This window comes from Patella vulgata, chromosome 3, assembly GCF_932274485.2.
Source record: "Patella vulgata chromosome 3, xgPatVulg1.2, whole genome shotgun sequence".
Lineage (NCBI taxonomy): Eukaryota > Metazoa > Mollusca > Gastropoda > Patellidae > Patella > Patella vulgata.
This window is the reverse complement of record NC_065881.2, coordinates 43762554-43776045: the sequence shown is the minus strand read 5'-3', so window position 1 is coordinate 43776045 and position 13492 is coordinate 43762554. Positions and strand designations below refer to the sequence as shown.

Below are 13492 nucleotides of genomic sequence, written 5' to 3'. Positions count from 1 at the left end.
TGTCTACACAGGCTTATCCTTTCAGTTTAATACCCCAAAACATAATGCACTTCGTATTATAAATCGCGCCCGAGTTGTTTACTTTTGTGTCGCTTACCGGACTCCGTAGTATACGCTTGCGCCTGGGTTTTCTCCATTCAACTTATTATAGATAGAGTCTGCCTGTGTCAAACTATTTGTTGCGTAATAGTCAACGGGAAGTATCATCTAAAGGAGTTAAGTCTTTAACTCAATATTTTCCATAATATTCGAAATTAAAAACACGAATTAGAATTCAATGTTGATCAATTTTAATCAATATTGATGTTGTTAGATGTTGTTATCTTGTCGTGAATCTATAATCATTACATGGGTGCCATTTTGTAATCATCAAATAAAATAATATCCCACAACAGTATGTGGAATAATTAGTAAAGGCTGATTCACAAACGACAAAATAATAATTTAAAAAATGTCTAGAATGCACGCAGCAGGTGTAAACGACTGCCGTTCAGTTTGAACTGTTCACATATTTCACCAAACATAATTGATTAGTAATTGCAATATTTTTTTTTTCAAAAATTGAATATAAATCACTTTACATACATTCATATTACATTAATATGTGCTTTTAGAACCATTTTTGTCTATTTCAAGGTTCCAAAAAATAGAGCCAAAAGGTTGTGATCAAAAGCACATTGATCACTCAATACAAGAGCACATCAACAGCACATTGATCACTCAATACAAGAGCTATAGGCAACAAGTGTGTTCCCACCCTTTACATTTTCATACACATTCTGAAACCAAACTTTGCACCAAGTGAGCAAGTGACAATTGCTTTCTTTCCATTGCTCTGCAATCCTTTTTGACTAGTTGTCATATCTAGGATAGGACAAAATGGTCAAAGTTGGGTTAGTGGATATAGAAAGTCATAGGAATAGTTTGATGTGAGATCATGATCTGTTACTGATCTCAGTAAAGAATAATAACAAAACATCATATTATAATAGATAAATATCATTTTTTATTGATTGTTGCTCTAAGACAAATATTCTGTATGTTTTTCTGATATGGTAAAAAAACAAAATTGGTATTAATTTTTTTTTTACATACCAATTACATAGAAAAATATAAATATACAGATATGATAGCAATAAAGATCAGGGCTGGGGCCATTACACTGCCAATGTAATTACTTTTTCATTTTTAGGAATGTAATTCATTACCATTGCCCATAACATTGAAAGTAATTAATAACCATTACCTATTACTTTATGGCTCTATAAATAAAACTCTTTTTATATAGACATTAAAAAAGACAACCTTATTTTTCTGCCATTGAGCACTTAAAAAATCGCACTGAAAATAATATTTGATTTGATATAACAGAGTTTTGGTATGAATTCTAATTTCTAAGGAAATTTTCAAGTGATGGGTGTTGTGAAAAAAATCTGCTGTTGTAATTTTATGGGTTTGAAAAATGAATTGATCATATTGTTAACTACATATGATTTCAAGTACATGTAATAAGATAAAATTCGTACTCAATTCAAATAGTTTTCTACAAACATTGCTCAGCATGACCATAAAACAAGATTTACCTTTTTTTCATATTTTAAGTAACCATATGATGAGATACTTGAAAGCCATTGTTTGGTTGGTCACTTGTTACCTTGAGATTAAGATCAATCTGCAGGACCGTAGCTAGCCCAAAATTGTTGGGGAGGCAAAGGCTTCTGGGGGCGCTGATGTACCTACACTTGACGGTTCACGGTGAACAGTACCGTGGACACGCCTCCCTTCGGAGATTGGTCTAGGGTGCTCTCCCCCCAGAAAATTTGGGAAAATAGGGTTTGCACCTGAAACTGACGGAAAATTTTATTTTTGAAGCTGAATTTGCGATATTGGCATATTATGATTTTTCGATATGAACATTATAAAAATTTGAAGGAAGGAATACGACTTTAATGTACCTATAATAATTTGAAAAAACCCCGAAAAATTCGGAATCAGGTTAGAGTGCGACTTGTTTGCATTTTGAAGATTATCATGCCATTTTGGACGTCCAATTCATTCGTACGCGCCTAACCAATCTCACTCGGCAAATGGGCGCCCACGATGTCGGTAATATGGGTGCTGCTCCGGGATGAGGCACCTCACCAATCATTGATCAGGTCGTGGGCGTCCAACCAATCTTATGTGCGGTCCGACAATCATATATTGTCATTATAAGGCACCCCACAGATCAAGCCGTGGTGTTAATCGTGTGAGTCATGGTGAGGCACCTCATAATGACTCACATAAAGCCAAGTGACATTGGTTGGGCGCCCCGCCAATCTCGTTAGTCATTAGCTTTGTATTGCGTCCGAATTTTTCTAGGGGCCCCCGCTAGCTACGGGCCTGAATCTGTCATAAGACTATCTAATTGTCTTTTAATCTAACTGATGGATTGACTAAAAGGTTGAATTCAGATTAGCACTAATAATTCCCTTTGTTTTATCTGTCTATAAAAGGGCCCTCAATAAAAACAAAAGGACTAATATGAAATAGTTTTGTTTTGTAATTATATTTTGTCTAAAACAGATTTGTTCTTTTTTTCAATTACAATGAATTGGATTTGTGTCAGATGTAGTTAATTTACTTCTTTAATGCTAAAATTTGAGGCTTGTCATAGTTGGAACTATTGATATATGCCATGAAATGTAATTGAAAAGTTACTGAAATGTAATTATTCATTATATGATTTTGGGAATGTAATTTTAATTAAAATTACATTTTCATTACTCATTAGTATTGTAACCTCCCATTACTCATTACATGACCATAAATTAAAAATATAATTGCCAATTTCCATTATCCCAGTCCTTATAATAAAGATAGCTTTAATATACTTATTTTCTTGTCAATGGTATTCATGTTACAACGGGTATCTCTGGTTTTGTGTAAAACGTGGCACGGACAGACTGAAGAGCAAAATTTACTTTAAACAGGCTTTTAATAATAATATACAATGATATGAAAAGGCTATTTACATGAATACTGATACACAGAATTCAGATGTTTCTTATAAAGGCAAGCAAGGACAGTACATCACACATATAAAGTTTGTCCTACAACTCATTGAACCGAAATCATCATGGAAGACAGGAGAGGTCTAGATTCAAATGATTCGTTTTTAAAGAATATAAAATTCTATATAATTTCTATCTAGTTTTCTTTCTAGCATGATGATGATGGTGATAATGATGAAAGCAGAAAAATAACTAGAATAAGAATTTGATTATATTTAAGGAAGACATTATAATAAATTATCAATACAATTACATGCATTTATATTTTAAAATGTGGAGTGAAGATATAGATGATCAGATAAAAGTGTACAATGAAATTATGAGTTATCAGGTTAATAAAACATGAAAGAATAGTGTGCCAAATAAAATACATTTATACAGAAAATCCTGTTTCAGTTTAAGAGTTGAGGAAAATATGAGATAAGATTTGATTTATTAGGAAGTTGATATAAAATGTTATCTTAATTATTTAAAGATGCATTAGCAAGTTGGGGGTCTTTGTCAGTTGGTACAAAAATAATTTTTGATGTACTGTCATTTGACTACAGATCTACATTGGGCAAGTTCAAATTAGACTGTCATAGGCAAATCTACCAAACCACCAAACAGTGTCATACAAATTTTAGTGCTACTGAAGTAGTTTAATAAATACTCTTTAAAGTATTCTTGGATTTTGCACAAGCGAGTTTAAGTTTGTTTTGAATATATATATTATTATAAAATAATTACATTTATTTTATTGGGGGAGAGTTTCAATACGAAATGACAGGTTCAGTATATTTTGGATGATCAGATAGCCCCAAAGTATAAAATCTCTAGTTATCAATATAACAACATTTTGAAGATGAACAATCTTGTTTTCACATTCCATGTTTTACTCCCATGTTCTTCTTCATTTTCATAAATATAACACTAAAAACTATTTACATATCATACAATATTTTAACAGACCTACAAGGTTTTCTAAATATTATTTAATAACTTTTAATTTTGTAACAAAACATAAACAATAACAGATATAAATTTTAACTAACACTCACAACCTCTGTTTTCTCTTCTACTTATGATTATCAAAATGACTACTAATGACAAACTGTTACTTTATGGTCAGTTTGATTGTAGCTCTAGTGAGTCTACATCAAGATTTAAGATTTCTAAAGCACATTTTCTGTATAAATATTACAATCTCAATTCTAAATACAGCTTTGAAAATTAGTGTTGATTCTTAGGAATCCAAATAGTAGCCATTTTAGTTCAGATTTATTTCAATCAAAATTCTCCTTTAATTTTTTAGAAAAACAATTTCAATGACCCTGTTCACAACCTTCCTGTGTAGATAAGTATGGTATATAAAACCACATGTGAAATAATGCTCACTCAATTTGAATTTCAAAATAAAACTAGAATCAAATAAAGTTTTGGAATGAAATACATGTATTTAAAAACTTGAAGGGAGTTGATATCTAAAATACATCTAAATAAATCTATAGTACATGCAAAATCAATATTTGGAAGGTGGAACATACTATAACAGTGGTCACATTAATAAGATGTATACATGATGTAACTTCATCACCAACATAATATATAACACATTTAAATTTAATATCAATTAATAAATTTTTGGCAAAATTTAGAAGATATGTCTAATAATATTTCAGCTATAATATTTAACTCCTTCAACATACAGACATTATAAATGTTCCATAGAAAATTTTGTATGAAATTTTATTTAAAGTTCATATTTACATTATATATAATATCTCTAATAACTAATTTTTTCTAATATCACACAATGCAGTTCACTACGAAATATTTAAATGAAACTATCCTATGAACACAATATGGATGTGAACGTAATAAAAGTGATCTACAATACATATATGTAGATGTAACAAAATTATATGTTCACAGTTAAGTACGTACAGCGAATGTTGAATGTGACCTATACTGGAGGTAGTATTAATACTATGTAATGAATTTATCGAGATTGCTATTAGAAATGATCAACCATTACAGATACACTGTTCTTGCCAACATGTCCTTGTGTTACCCCATCTAAACCAGCTAGATTCATATTCTGCCATTGTGTTGGGTGACCTAAATTATAAAGGAAATAGATAGGTCTATTTTCACCAGATTGATATGAAAATACAAGCATATTGTTTTACTGGAATCATGATTAAAATAATCTAGGAGACAGTACTTGTTTGAAATTCAAAATATTACACAAATGAATGCTCAAAATTAATGTCACCTCTATCCGACGGACTTAAAAAAATCAAAAATTAATATACTATGTACTTTTCTTTTGAAGCTAGCCATACCCAATCTCCATTGGCCAATTTTTCTCCTTTCTGATTAATACTAAGATGCAATCATTTCTATTGATTGTGTTCCTTATGAAGGACCTACTCCAGAATATTTTCTGGGGGAGACCCCCCCCCCCCCCCTACTTGATAATCACAATATTGATGACTTTATTGACTCTAAAGAGATCTTCTGGACAAATATAGCTTAAACTGTAAGATAGGAAGAAATATTGGAATAACCTTTCCTTTATACTGTACATGATGAAGTATTATATATAATACATACCTGATGGAGAATCACTAGATTTTAAAGCAAAAGACCAACTATCCGGATTAACAGCAGCACAATGTGGTAATTTTAATTCTACTGGTTGATTAAATTTTAAACCATGGGGACCACACATTACTAGTGGACTTAATAATGTTTCTCCTGAAAAAATATAATATTTACTCTATTACCAGTATTCACATTGTATGATTGAATGGTATCACATTTTGCATTTTTATTCATTACCAGTATCTAGTATCAAAAGATTTAAAATTTCATCAACCATGAATGAATGAAATAGGGTTTAACATCCTAATTTCTGCTAATGAAGACAGGTGCCCAACCAGAAGTACCATTTATTCACCTTTACAACTGCTCCAACCATGAAAAACCCGGAAGTGCAAACCATTTCATTAATGAGGAGAGGGCGTGTCATATTAAGGACATGTAATCATGTTTATTTATTTTTGTCAGCTACTTTTTTGTCAATTAAACAAGCAACATGCACAATATTGTCAATATTTTGTTTTGAATCTTGTCAATTGTTCTCAAATGGAGGACAATTTTTAAAAAATATAAAAATTCTGAATTTTTTATTTAGTTTGACAATTTAATAACATTGTAATTAACAAAAGCTGGTAGGGATTCTACAAGATTATAATGTGATGAAATACTAACCTTTATCTCTATCTAATGGAGGTAGAATACTGTTATCTCTACATACTTTAAAATATATTTCTTGTTTTGGACCATCTGGTATAGCACCTGGTGGTATTATAATACTAACACCTATATAAATATACAAAAACATTCATATATGTCAAGATAGGTTGCCAGGCAACGAAATATACGCCCAAAGCAGCTAAGTTGTCCGAGCAGTCAACAAGAGTTTTTTCTTTTGTCGGTAATGAAAACATTTATAAAACACTAAAATTTTATTAAGAGTAACAACCCATTAAGTAATTATCAGAAATCACTAGAGTTTGTTTGCTACAGCTAAAAGATAGGTTGCCAGGCAACAAAACATACGCCCACAGCAGCTAAGTTGTCCGAGCAGTCAACAAGAGTTTTTTCTTTTATCGGTAATGAAAACATTTACAACACACTTAAATTTGATTAAGAGTAACAACCCATTAAGTAACTATCAGAAATCATTAGAATTTGTTTGCTACATGCTAACGTTTAGTATACAAAAATTTAATAGCATGAATTTAGCTGTCCATGTTATTGGAAATTATTGAAAATCAATTAACTTCATCTTCTCATGACCTTTAACACTGTGTATAAATTTAAAGTCAATCAACACTGTGTATAAATTTAAAGTCAATCTGATGATACATATGGTCTCAAGAGCATCCACAACATTTTTCGAAGTTATCAAGGGCCACAACTCAGGCTGTAATTATCGGAAATTGTTGAAAATCAATAAGTTTTGTAGTTTCAGGACCATATCACTATATATCAATTTAAAGTCAATCGAATGATAACTTTGGTCTGAAGAGCGTGAACTCGAGTATTCAAAGAGGTCAAGGGCCATAATTCTTGCAGTAATTATCAGAAATAGTTGAAGTCAATTGGATATTAACTTTAGCTTCTAGAGCGTCCACAAGATTTTTCAAAGTGATCAATGGCCATAACTCGGGCAGTAATTATCAGAAATCGTTGATCAATAGGTGTCTGCATCGCATGATCTTAAACACTGTGTATAAATATGAAGTCAACTGGATATTAACTTTAGCCTCCAGAGAGGCCACAAGATTTTTCAAAGTGATCAAGGGCCATAACTCTGTCAGTAATTATCGGCAATCGTTGAAAATCAAATTTAAAGTTAATTTGATATTAACTTTAGCCTCTAAAGCATCCACAAGAATTTTTAGTGATCATGGGCCATAACTCTAGCATTAATTAATGAAAAAAGTTGAAAATCAATATGCTTCTTCGTCTCATGACCTTCAAAACTGTGTATAAATTTAAAGTCCATCAAATATTAACTTTAGCCTCAAGTGTGCCCACAAGCAATTATGAATGACAGACAGATGGAAGGGTGTGACGACAATATATGACCACATTTCAATGGAGGCATATAAAAACTATATCTTAATTAATAATATCTTTCTATGGGAGAGAATAAACAAATTTTACCTGTTTCTTTTGATTCTAAAACACCACCTCCACTATCAAATGATCCTCTAGCAGTAGCCACTACTGTATGGTTCTCGTCTATTTCTCTGCCAAAATCCATCCTACAAAAATACAAACAGTTCAGATAAATGGGACAACAGTTCAGAGTATTTTTAGATGCATATAACACAATTTCTTCAATAATAATAAATCAATTCATACAAATACAAAATTCTTTCTTGAATTTAACATTAAGCTAATGTCAATATTTCAATTTCATTCATGGTGGGTGTGGTGTGCAAGGCAAGTTATGCTTGCTCTTTCATGGAAACCTGGTACCACTTTCCATTAAGGGATTCATCCAGGAAGCTGCGTTGGCTCACTCACCTGGTGGTCCCCTGTTCCATCCGGGTGATTGCCAAGAAAGTTCATCGGAACTTACCGGTGTGGTTCCCCCTTGCCAGTGGTGTTGGACAGAGGGCCTGGCAAGGGAAAATGTATAGTAATTCAGATGGTACGAAAAACTGAGGTTATGTGTACACATCGGTGTACATGTAAAAGACCCTTGACAGTTGGAATTCGAAATAAGAGTAGGCTGTAGAGGCAAAATTTCCATCATAGCACACTGCATTGCATATGCTCGGTTTTCTAAGGAGAGTCAGTGCAGAAAAGTAGGATATTAAACCCCATTTCATTTTATTTCATTTCAGTTGCTACCAATACTCGATTTTGCTTCATTTGTCTGCTGGACTATATATTTGTCAACTGGTTAGGAATTTGGATTGATTGTGCTTGAATTTTGTTCAATAAGTGACATGCATGTTTTTAGTTATAGAAAAAGATATATTTTATAAACCAACTCTATAAATACATTACAGCTGTTCTAGAAAACATCTGCCAATTTATCCCTCATAATAAAATACTTGCTAATTTGTGGACTAATTTGATGGCTACTTTATAAAGAATTTAAAATAAAGCTCAAGTAACACTACAGAAGATTGCTGCAGAATTTAAAATCTTGCGTGCTACCACAATATATGCCCATCAGCAGGAATAAAATTCACAAATCCTTTTTAATTTTTGTATTGCCAGAAATATGGCTGATTTCATGCAGTCTTACCCTGCAATAACTGTATCAGGCGTAGAGATACTATCTGATGCCCCATCACAACTATCATTATCTCGTACATATAGTTCCTTAGTTACCAGCAAACTAGTCACTAGGGGAGATGGCCGATACACATTATCAAATTTAATTGGGGGTGGAGGAGGGGGAGTGGGGACAGGTTTAAATGGTGTACTGGTGTTAAAAAAAGAAAAGAAAGGAGAGAAAATGTTAAAAATTAAAATGGATAAAGCAGAAATAAAGCTTTTAAACCAAATATGAAATAAGCACCACAACCATGAGAGAAATAAAACTGATAAAATTAATTTTAAGGTACATAAAACTTTCAGTACTCAGATCATTGAGATTAAAATCCAGAAAGTTTAAAAACCCAATGGTAAAATATATCAAAATACATTTCATTGGTTAAAATAAAGTACCTGTCAGTAACATCTACAGCTTTTACTGATTGTGGAGGTTCCTTTTTACCAAATGTCCTCAAAGGTTCTTGTTTTCTGTATGCCTCAAAAGCACTGTTTCGTTTATCTTGCGCATCTTTCTCCCCCTCTCTGTGCAATAAAATGAGTTACATAGATTTTTCACAAGTTATTAGAACAAAAGCAAATGGAATGGTAAGCGCTAGAAGCTCTAAAGCACACCTTAGCAAGCGCATTATTGAAACTAGGATGAAATGAATATTCAGCCTATTATCTGTACGTGAACAAAAACATGCATATTGATATATGATCGATATATGATCATATGGCCTATTATTAAAGAAAAGGGAATCTACACATGACACAATTATATGGAATACAAGTTAGATGTTTTTGTTGTGATGTTTTGCCAAGGATTCTCCCATCTTTATCTTTGCTCGATAGAGAACACGTGTTGAAACATCGCCATTCTTTGCTTGAAAAAGACATTTATTGTACCATGTGTTATTAAACATATTCATATTTAATATAGCAACTTGTAAATTGTCCGTCATTTATCATTCCAGTAAAGAATAAACAAGTGCATACATTAAAAATTTCAGCTGTTACTTTTAACCCACGTCAGTCATTTTTTAAAATACACCCAGCTATACCGAATTTGAACCATTAACTTGTTTTATATCAAAAGCAGTCTACAATCAACAGATCTCAAACCTTTTAAATTAACCTGAACATTCAAAAGATCCAGTTCACGATAAATCTTCAATATTCACAACATTAGCATTATAAGCCATAGGCATATAATTATGTATAATCATTTAGTGAATGGTACGTGTAGGTGTAGAATATGTGTTTTGTCCCCATATTTCTAAACTTTCTTTGATGTGTATCTTAAGTTAAAATATTTGGTTTGTTCATTAATTTCCTGTTCTTTATGATTAACATTCTGTACTCAACATTTTAAATAAACAGTGACAATAAAACAGCTTGATGAAAACAATCAGTAAGCTTACATGTTCTTATCCTAAATTAAAAAATCTTCCAGCTGTGTCACATGTCAATGTGAAGTCAATATTTTACTTTCATTGCTTAAATGTCCATTTGAGCTAGGTAATGCAACAGAGATGTTTCAAATCACCACGTCCTTTGGCACCAAACTTGCGTAAGTGTTTTACGCATGATACAAAATAGACACATTTGTAAACTAGGTCATATTAACTGAGTATTACTTGTTCAATTTGATTGAAAATATTAGCACCAAACCTTAGCTGAAGTGAACTATTTGTTGAAATTTGTGTTTCATTTAGGTATTTTTTTATTTCTTATTGCCACTGATATATTTGCAAAAATAACGAATGGGAGCACATAATGTCTGATGGTTATTTGGCTTAAGCTATACTTTAGTGGAACAAACAGAACATGCACCCTGATTACATGCCAAACTCAAAGACAAGTTAATGTAGCACATACAGTAAAAAAAAAAGATAGGTTGCCAGGCAACGAAACATACGCCCACAGCAACCAAATCGTCCGGGCAGTCAAAAAGGGTTGTCGCATATTTTTACTTTTTTCGGTAATGAAACATTTATAATACACTAAAATCTGATTAAGAGCAACAACTCACAAGGTAATTATCAGAAAACTATAAGAATTTGTTTGGTTTTTATAAAGTTCTGCCCCATGCTAACATTTTGTATGCAAAGCTTATAATATCATGGATTTAACTGTTCAAGTCATAAAAATTCATTGAAAATCAATATACTTGTTCGTCTCAAGATCTTAAACTCTGTGTATCAATCTGAAGTCAATCGGATGATAACTTTAGCCTTTAGAGCGTCACAAGATTTTGTAAAGTGATCAAGGGCCATAACTTTGGCAGTAATTATCGGAAATCGTTGAAAATCAATAGGCTTCTTTGTCTCATGACCTTAAACACTGTGTATAAATTGAAAGTCAATCGGATATTAACTTTGGCCTCTAGAGCGTCCACAAGATTTTTCAAAGCGATCAAGGGCCATAACTCTGGCAGCAAATATTGGAAATCGCTGAAAATCAAAAGGCTTCTTCGTCTCATGACCTTAAAAACACTGTGTATAAATTTAAAGTCAATCGAATATTAACTTTAGCCTTTAGAGCGTCACAAGATTTTGTAAAGTGATCAAGGGCCATAACTCTGGCAGTAATTATTGGAAATCGTTGAAAATCAATAGGTTTCTTCATCTCATGACCGTAAACATTGTGTATAAATTTAAAGTCAATCGGATATTAACTTTGGCCTTTAGAGCATCCACAAGATTTTTTGAAGTGATCAAGGGCCATACATAACTCTGGCAATAATTATCGGAAATCGCTGAAAATCAATAGGCTTCTTCGTCTCATGACCTTAAACATTGTGTATAAATAACTCTGGCAGTAATTATTGGAAATCGCTGAAAATCAATAGGCTTCTTCGTCTCATGACCTTAAACACTGTGTATAAATTTATAAAGTCAATCGGATATTAACTTTGGCCTTTAGAGTGTCCACAAGATTTTATGGAGAGATCAAGGGCCATAACTCTGGCAGTAATTATTGGAAATCGTTGAAAATCAATACGCTTCTTCGTCTCATGACCTCAAACACTGTGTATAAATTTAAGGTCAATTGGATATTAACTTTAGCCTTTAGAGTGTCACAAGATTTTGTAAAGTGATCAAGGGCCATAACTCTGGCAGTAATTATCGGAAATCGCTGAAATTCAATAGGCTTCTTCGTCTCAAGACCTTAAACACTGTGTATAAATTTAAAGTCAATCAGATATTAACTTTAGCCTCTAGAGCGTCCACAAGCAATTGAGGATGCCGGACCGCCGGACGGACGGACGGACGGGGGCGACGACAATATACGACCACATTTCAATGTGGGCGTATAAAAAGGAGATACAATTACAAAATAAACTTTGACAAAGCATACTGTATAGTTAGCTGAGCATGCATTGAAATCTGTTTAACCATTAAATGAGCATTGCAAAGCCATCTTAAATTGGATATTCCAATTGTTTTTTTGACAATAATTTGAATACTAAATCAATTGTGGCATTTTACTCATACAACAGAAAAAAAAATCAGCAACAAATATAAATGCAGTTTGCTCCAACAGATCCAGAAATAGCAGAAAGAGAGAGCCAATCGGTTATTGTGTAATTGTGGTGTTATAATAAGCTAGTCATGCACTATCAAAGATAACATCTAAATAAAGCAACCGGATACTGTATTCATCTTTTAAACTCAACACAGACATGATGCATACTTGTACTAATATAGAATGTCCTGGTGTAAATTCTAGGAAATATTTCATTCACATAAAATTTCTATAAATATATCACTGGCTTTTCTTATATCAAGGGTCAAAATAATATGCAAAGTTCATAACCTTATTCTGTCCTGTTTCAGTTAGGTACATAGGTGGTTACCATCTTTATTTGTTTGAAGTTTAATTTTGGGCTTGGTCATTAAAGTTGTATGTTTTCATGCTCTTAGTCTTAGTAATATTTATGTTCTATCCATACTACCATACGAGGCAAAGTGTCTGGTAAAATAACCACAACTGATGTATGTGCTGTAAGCCTTGTGTGCTTATTTTGATTGAATACAGTACCAAAGGTATTATAAAATAGGCTATACTCTTATTAGCAACCATCTCCAAGGATAGCAATAGAATTTTTTTTACCGAAGATCACTATGGGAATGTAAAAACTGTTTCTTTGATCCGTAAAAACCAGGTGTAATTAACTTCTTATAAGACTCAAAATGTTCTCTGACATGTTTGTCTGGGTCCCAACTTTTATATCTATCTGATCGAGGGTTAGAAAGTGTAGGTTTATTTGTTCTAGTATGAGATTCAGACTTTGCTCGATGTCTAAATTGATTTAATTCTTGCAGTTGTTCATCATCAGTTCTGGAAATTAAACGAACCAAACATGTTAGCAGAATACTCTATGATTAACAAAGGCCTTGAGAAAGTTAAATTCCTTTTGCAGACATGTCATTACATCATATCAACATATACAGCATTTGTTAGTCATGTGGCAATGTTTTTATTAAACAGATTAAATTAAAGCAATATATGCAATCTTATTGACTACTTAAGCTGGTAGAATGCACATGGAGAGAGGTGGAAAATACCAGTTGATTGTAAGTTTATTTCAGATTTGAAAT

At 32.4% G+C, this 13492-nt stretch overlaps 1 protein-coding gene across 13 annotated transcripts in view; it reads right to left on the bottom strand.

Moving 5' to 3' along the window:
• Window positions 1-983: 983 nt before the first annotated feature.
• The window catches only part of LOC126816806 (tight junction protein ZO-1), a 94285-nt gene continuing 81776 nt past the window's right edge, over window positions 984-13492 (bottom strand). For 8 of the 13 annotated variants that reach the window (XM_050543528.2, XM_050543531.2, XM_050543532.2 and 5 more), the window contains 7 exons: window positions 13005-13232; window positions 9300-9428; window positions 8875-9054; window positions 7776-7876; window positions 6312-6422; window positions 5652-5795; window positions 984-5153 (listed from right to left, as the gene is read on the bottom strand). In XM_050543528.2, the coding sequence (XP_050399485.2) occupies window positions 5050-5153; window positions 5652-5795; window positions 6312-6422; window positions 7776-7876; window positions 8875-9054; window positions 9300-9428; window positions 13005-13232 (997 nt within the window). In that variant the 3' untranslated portion in view covers window positions 984-5049. The remainder of the gene's footprint in view (window positions 5154-5651; window positions 5796-6311; window positions 6423-7775; window positions 7877-8874; window positions 9055-9299; window positions 9429-13004; window positions 13233-13492) is intronic. The other 5 variants (XM_050543534.2, XM_056099953.1, XM_050543538.2 and 2 more) reach the window with 3 other exon arrangements.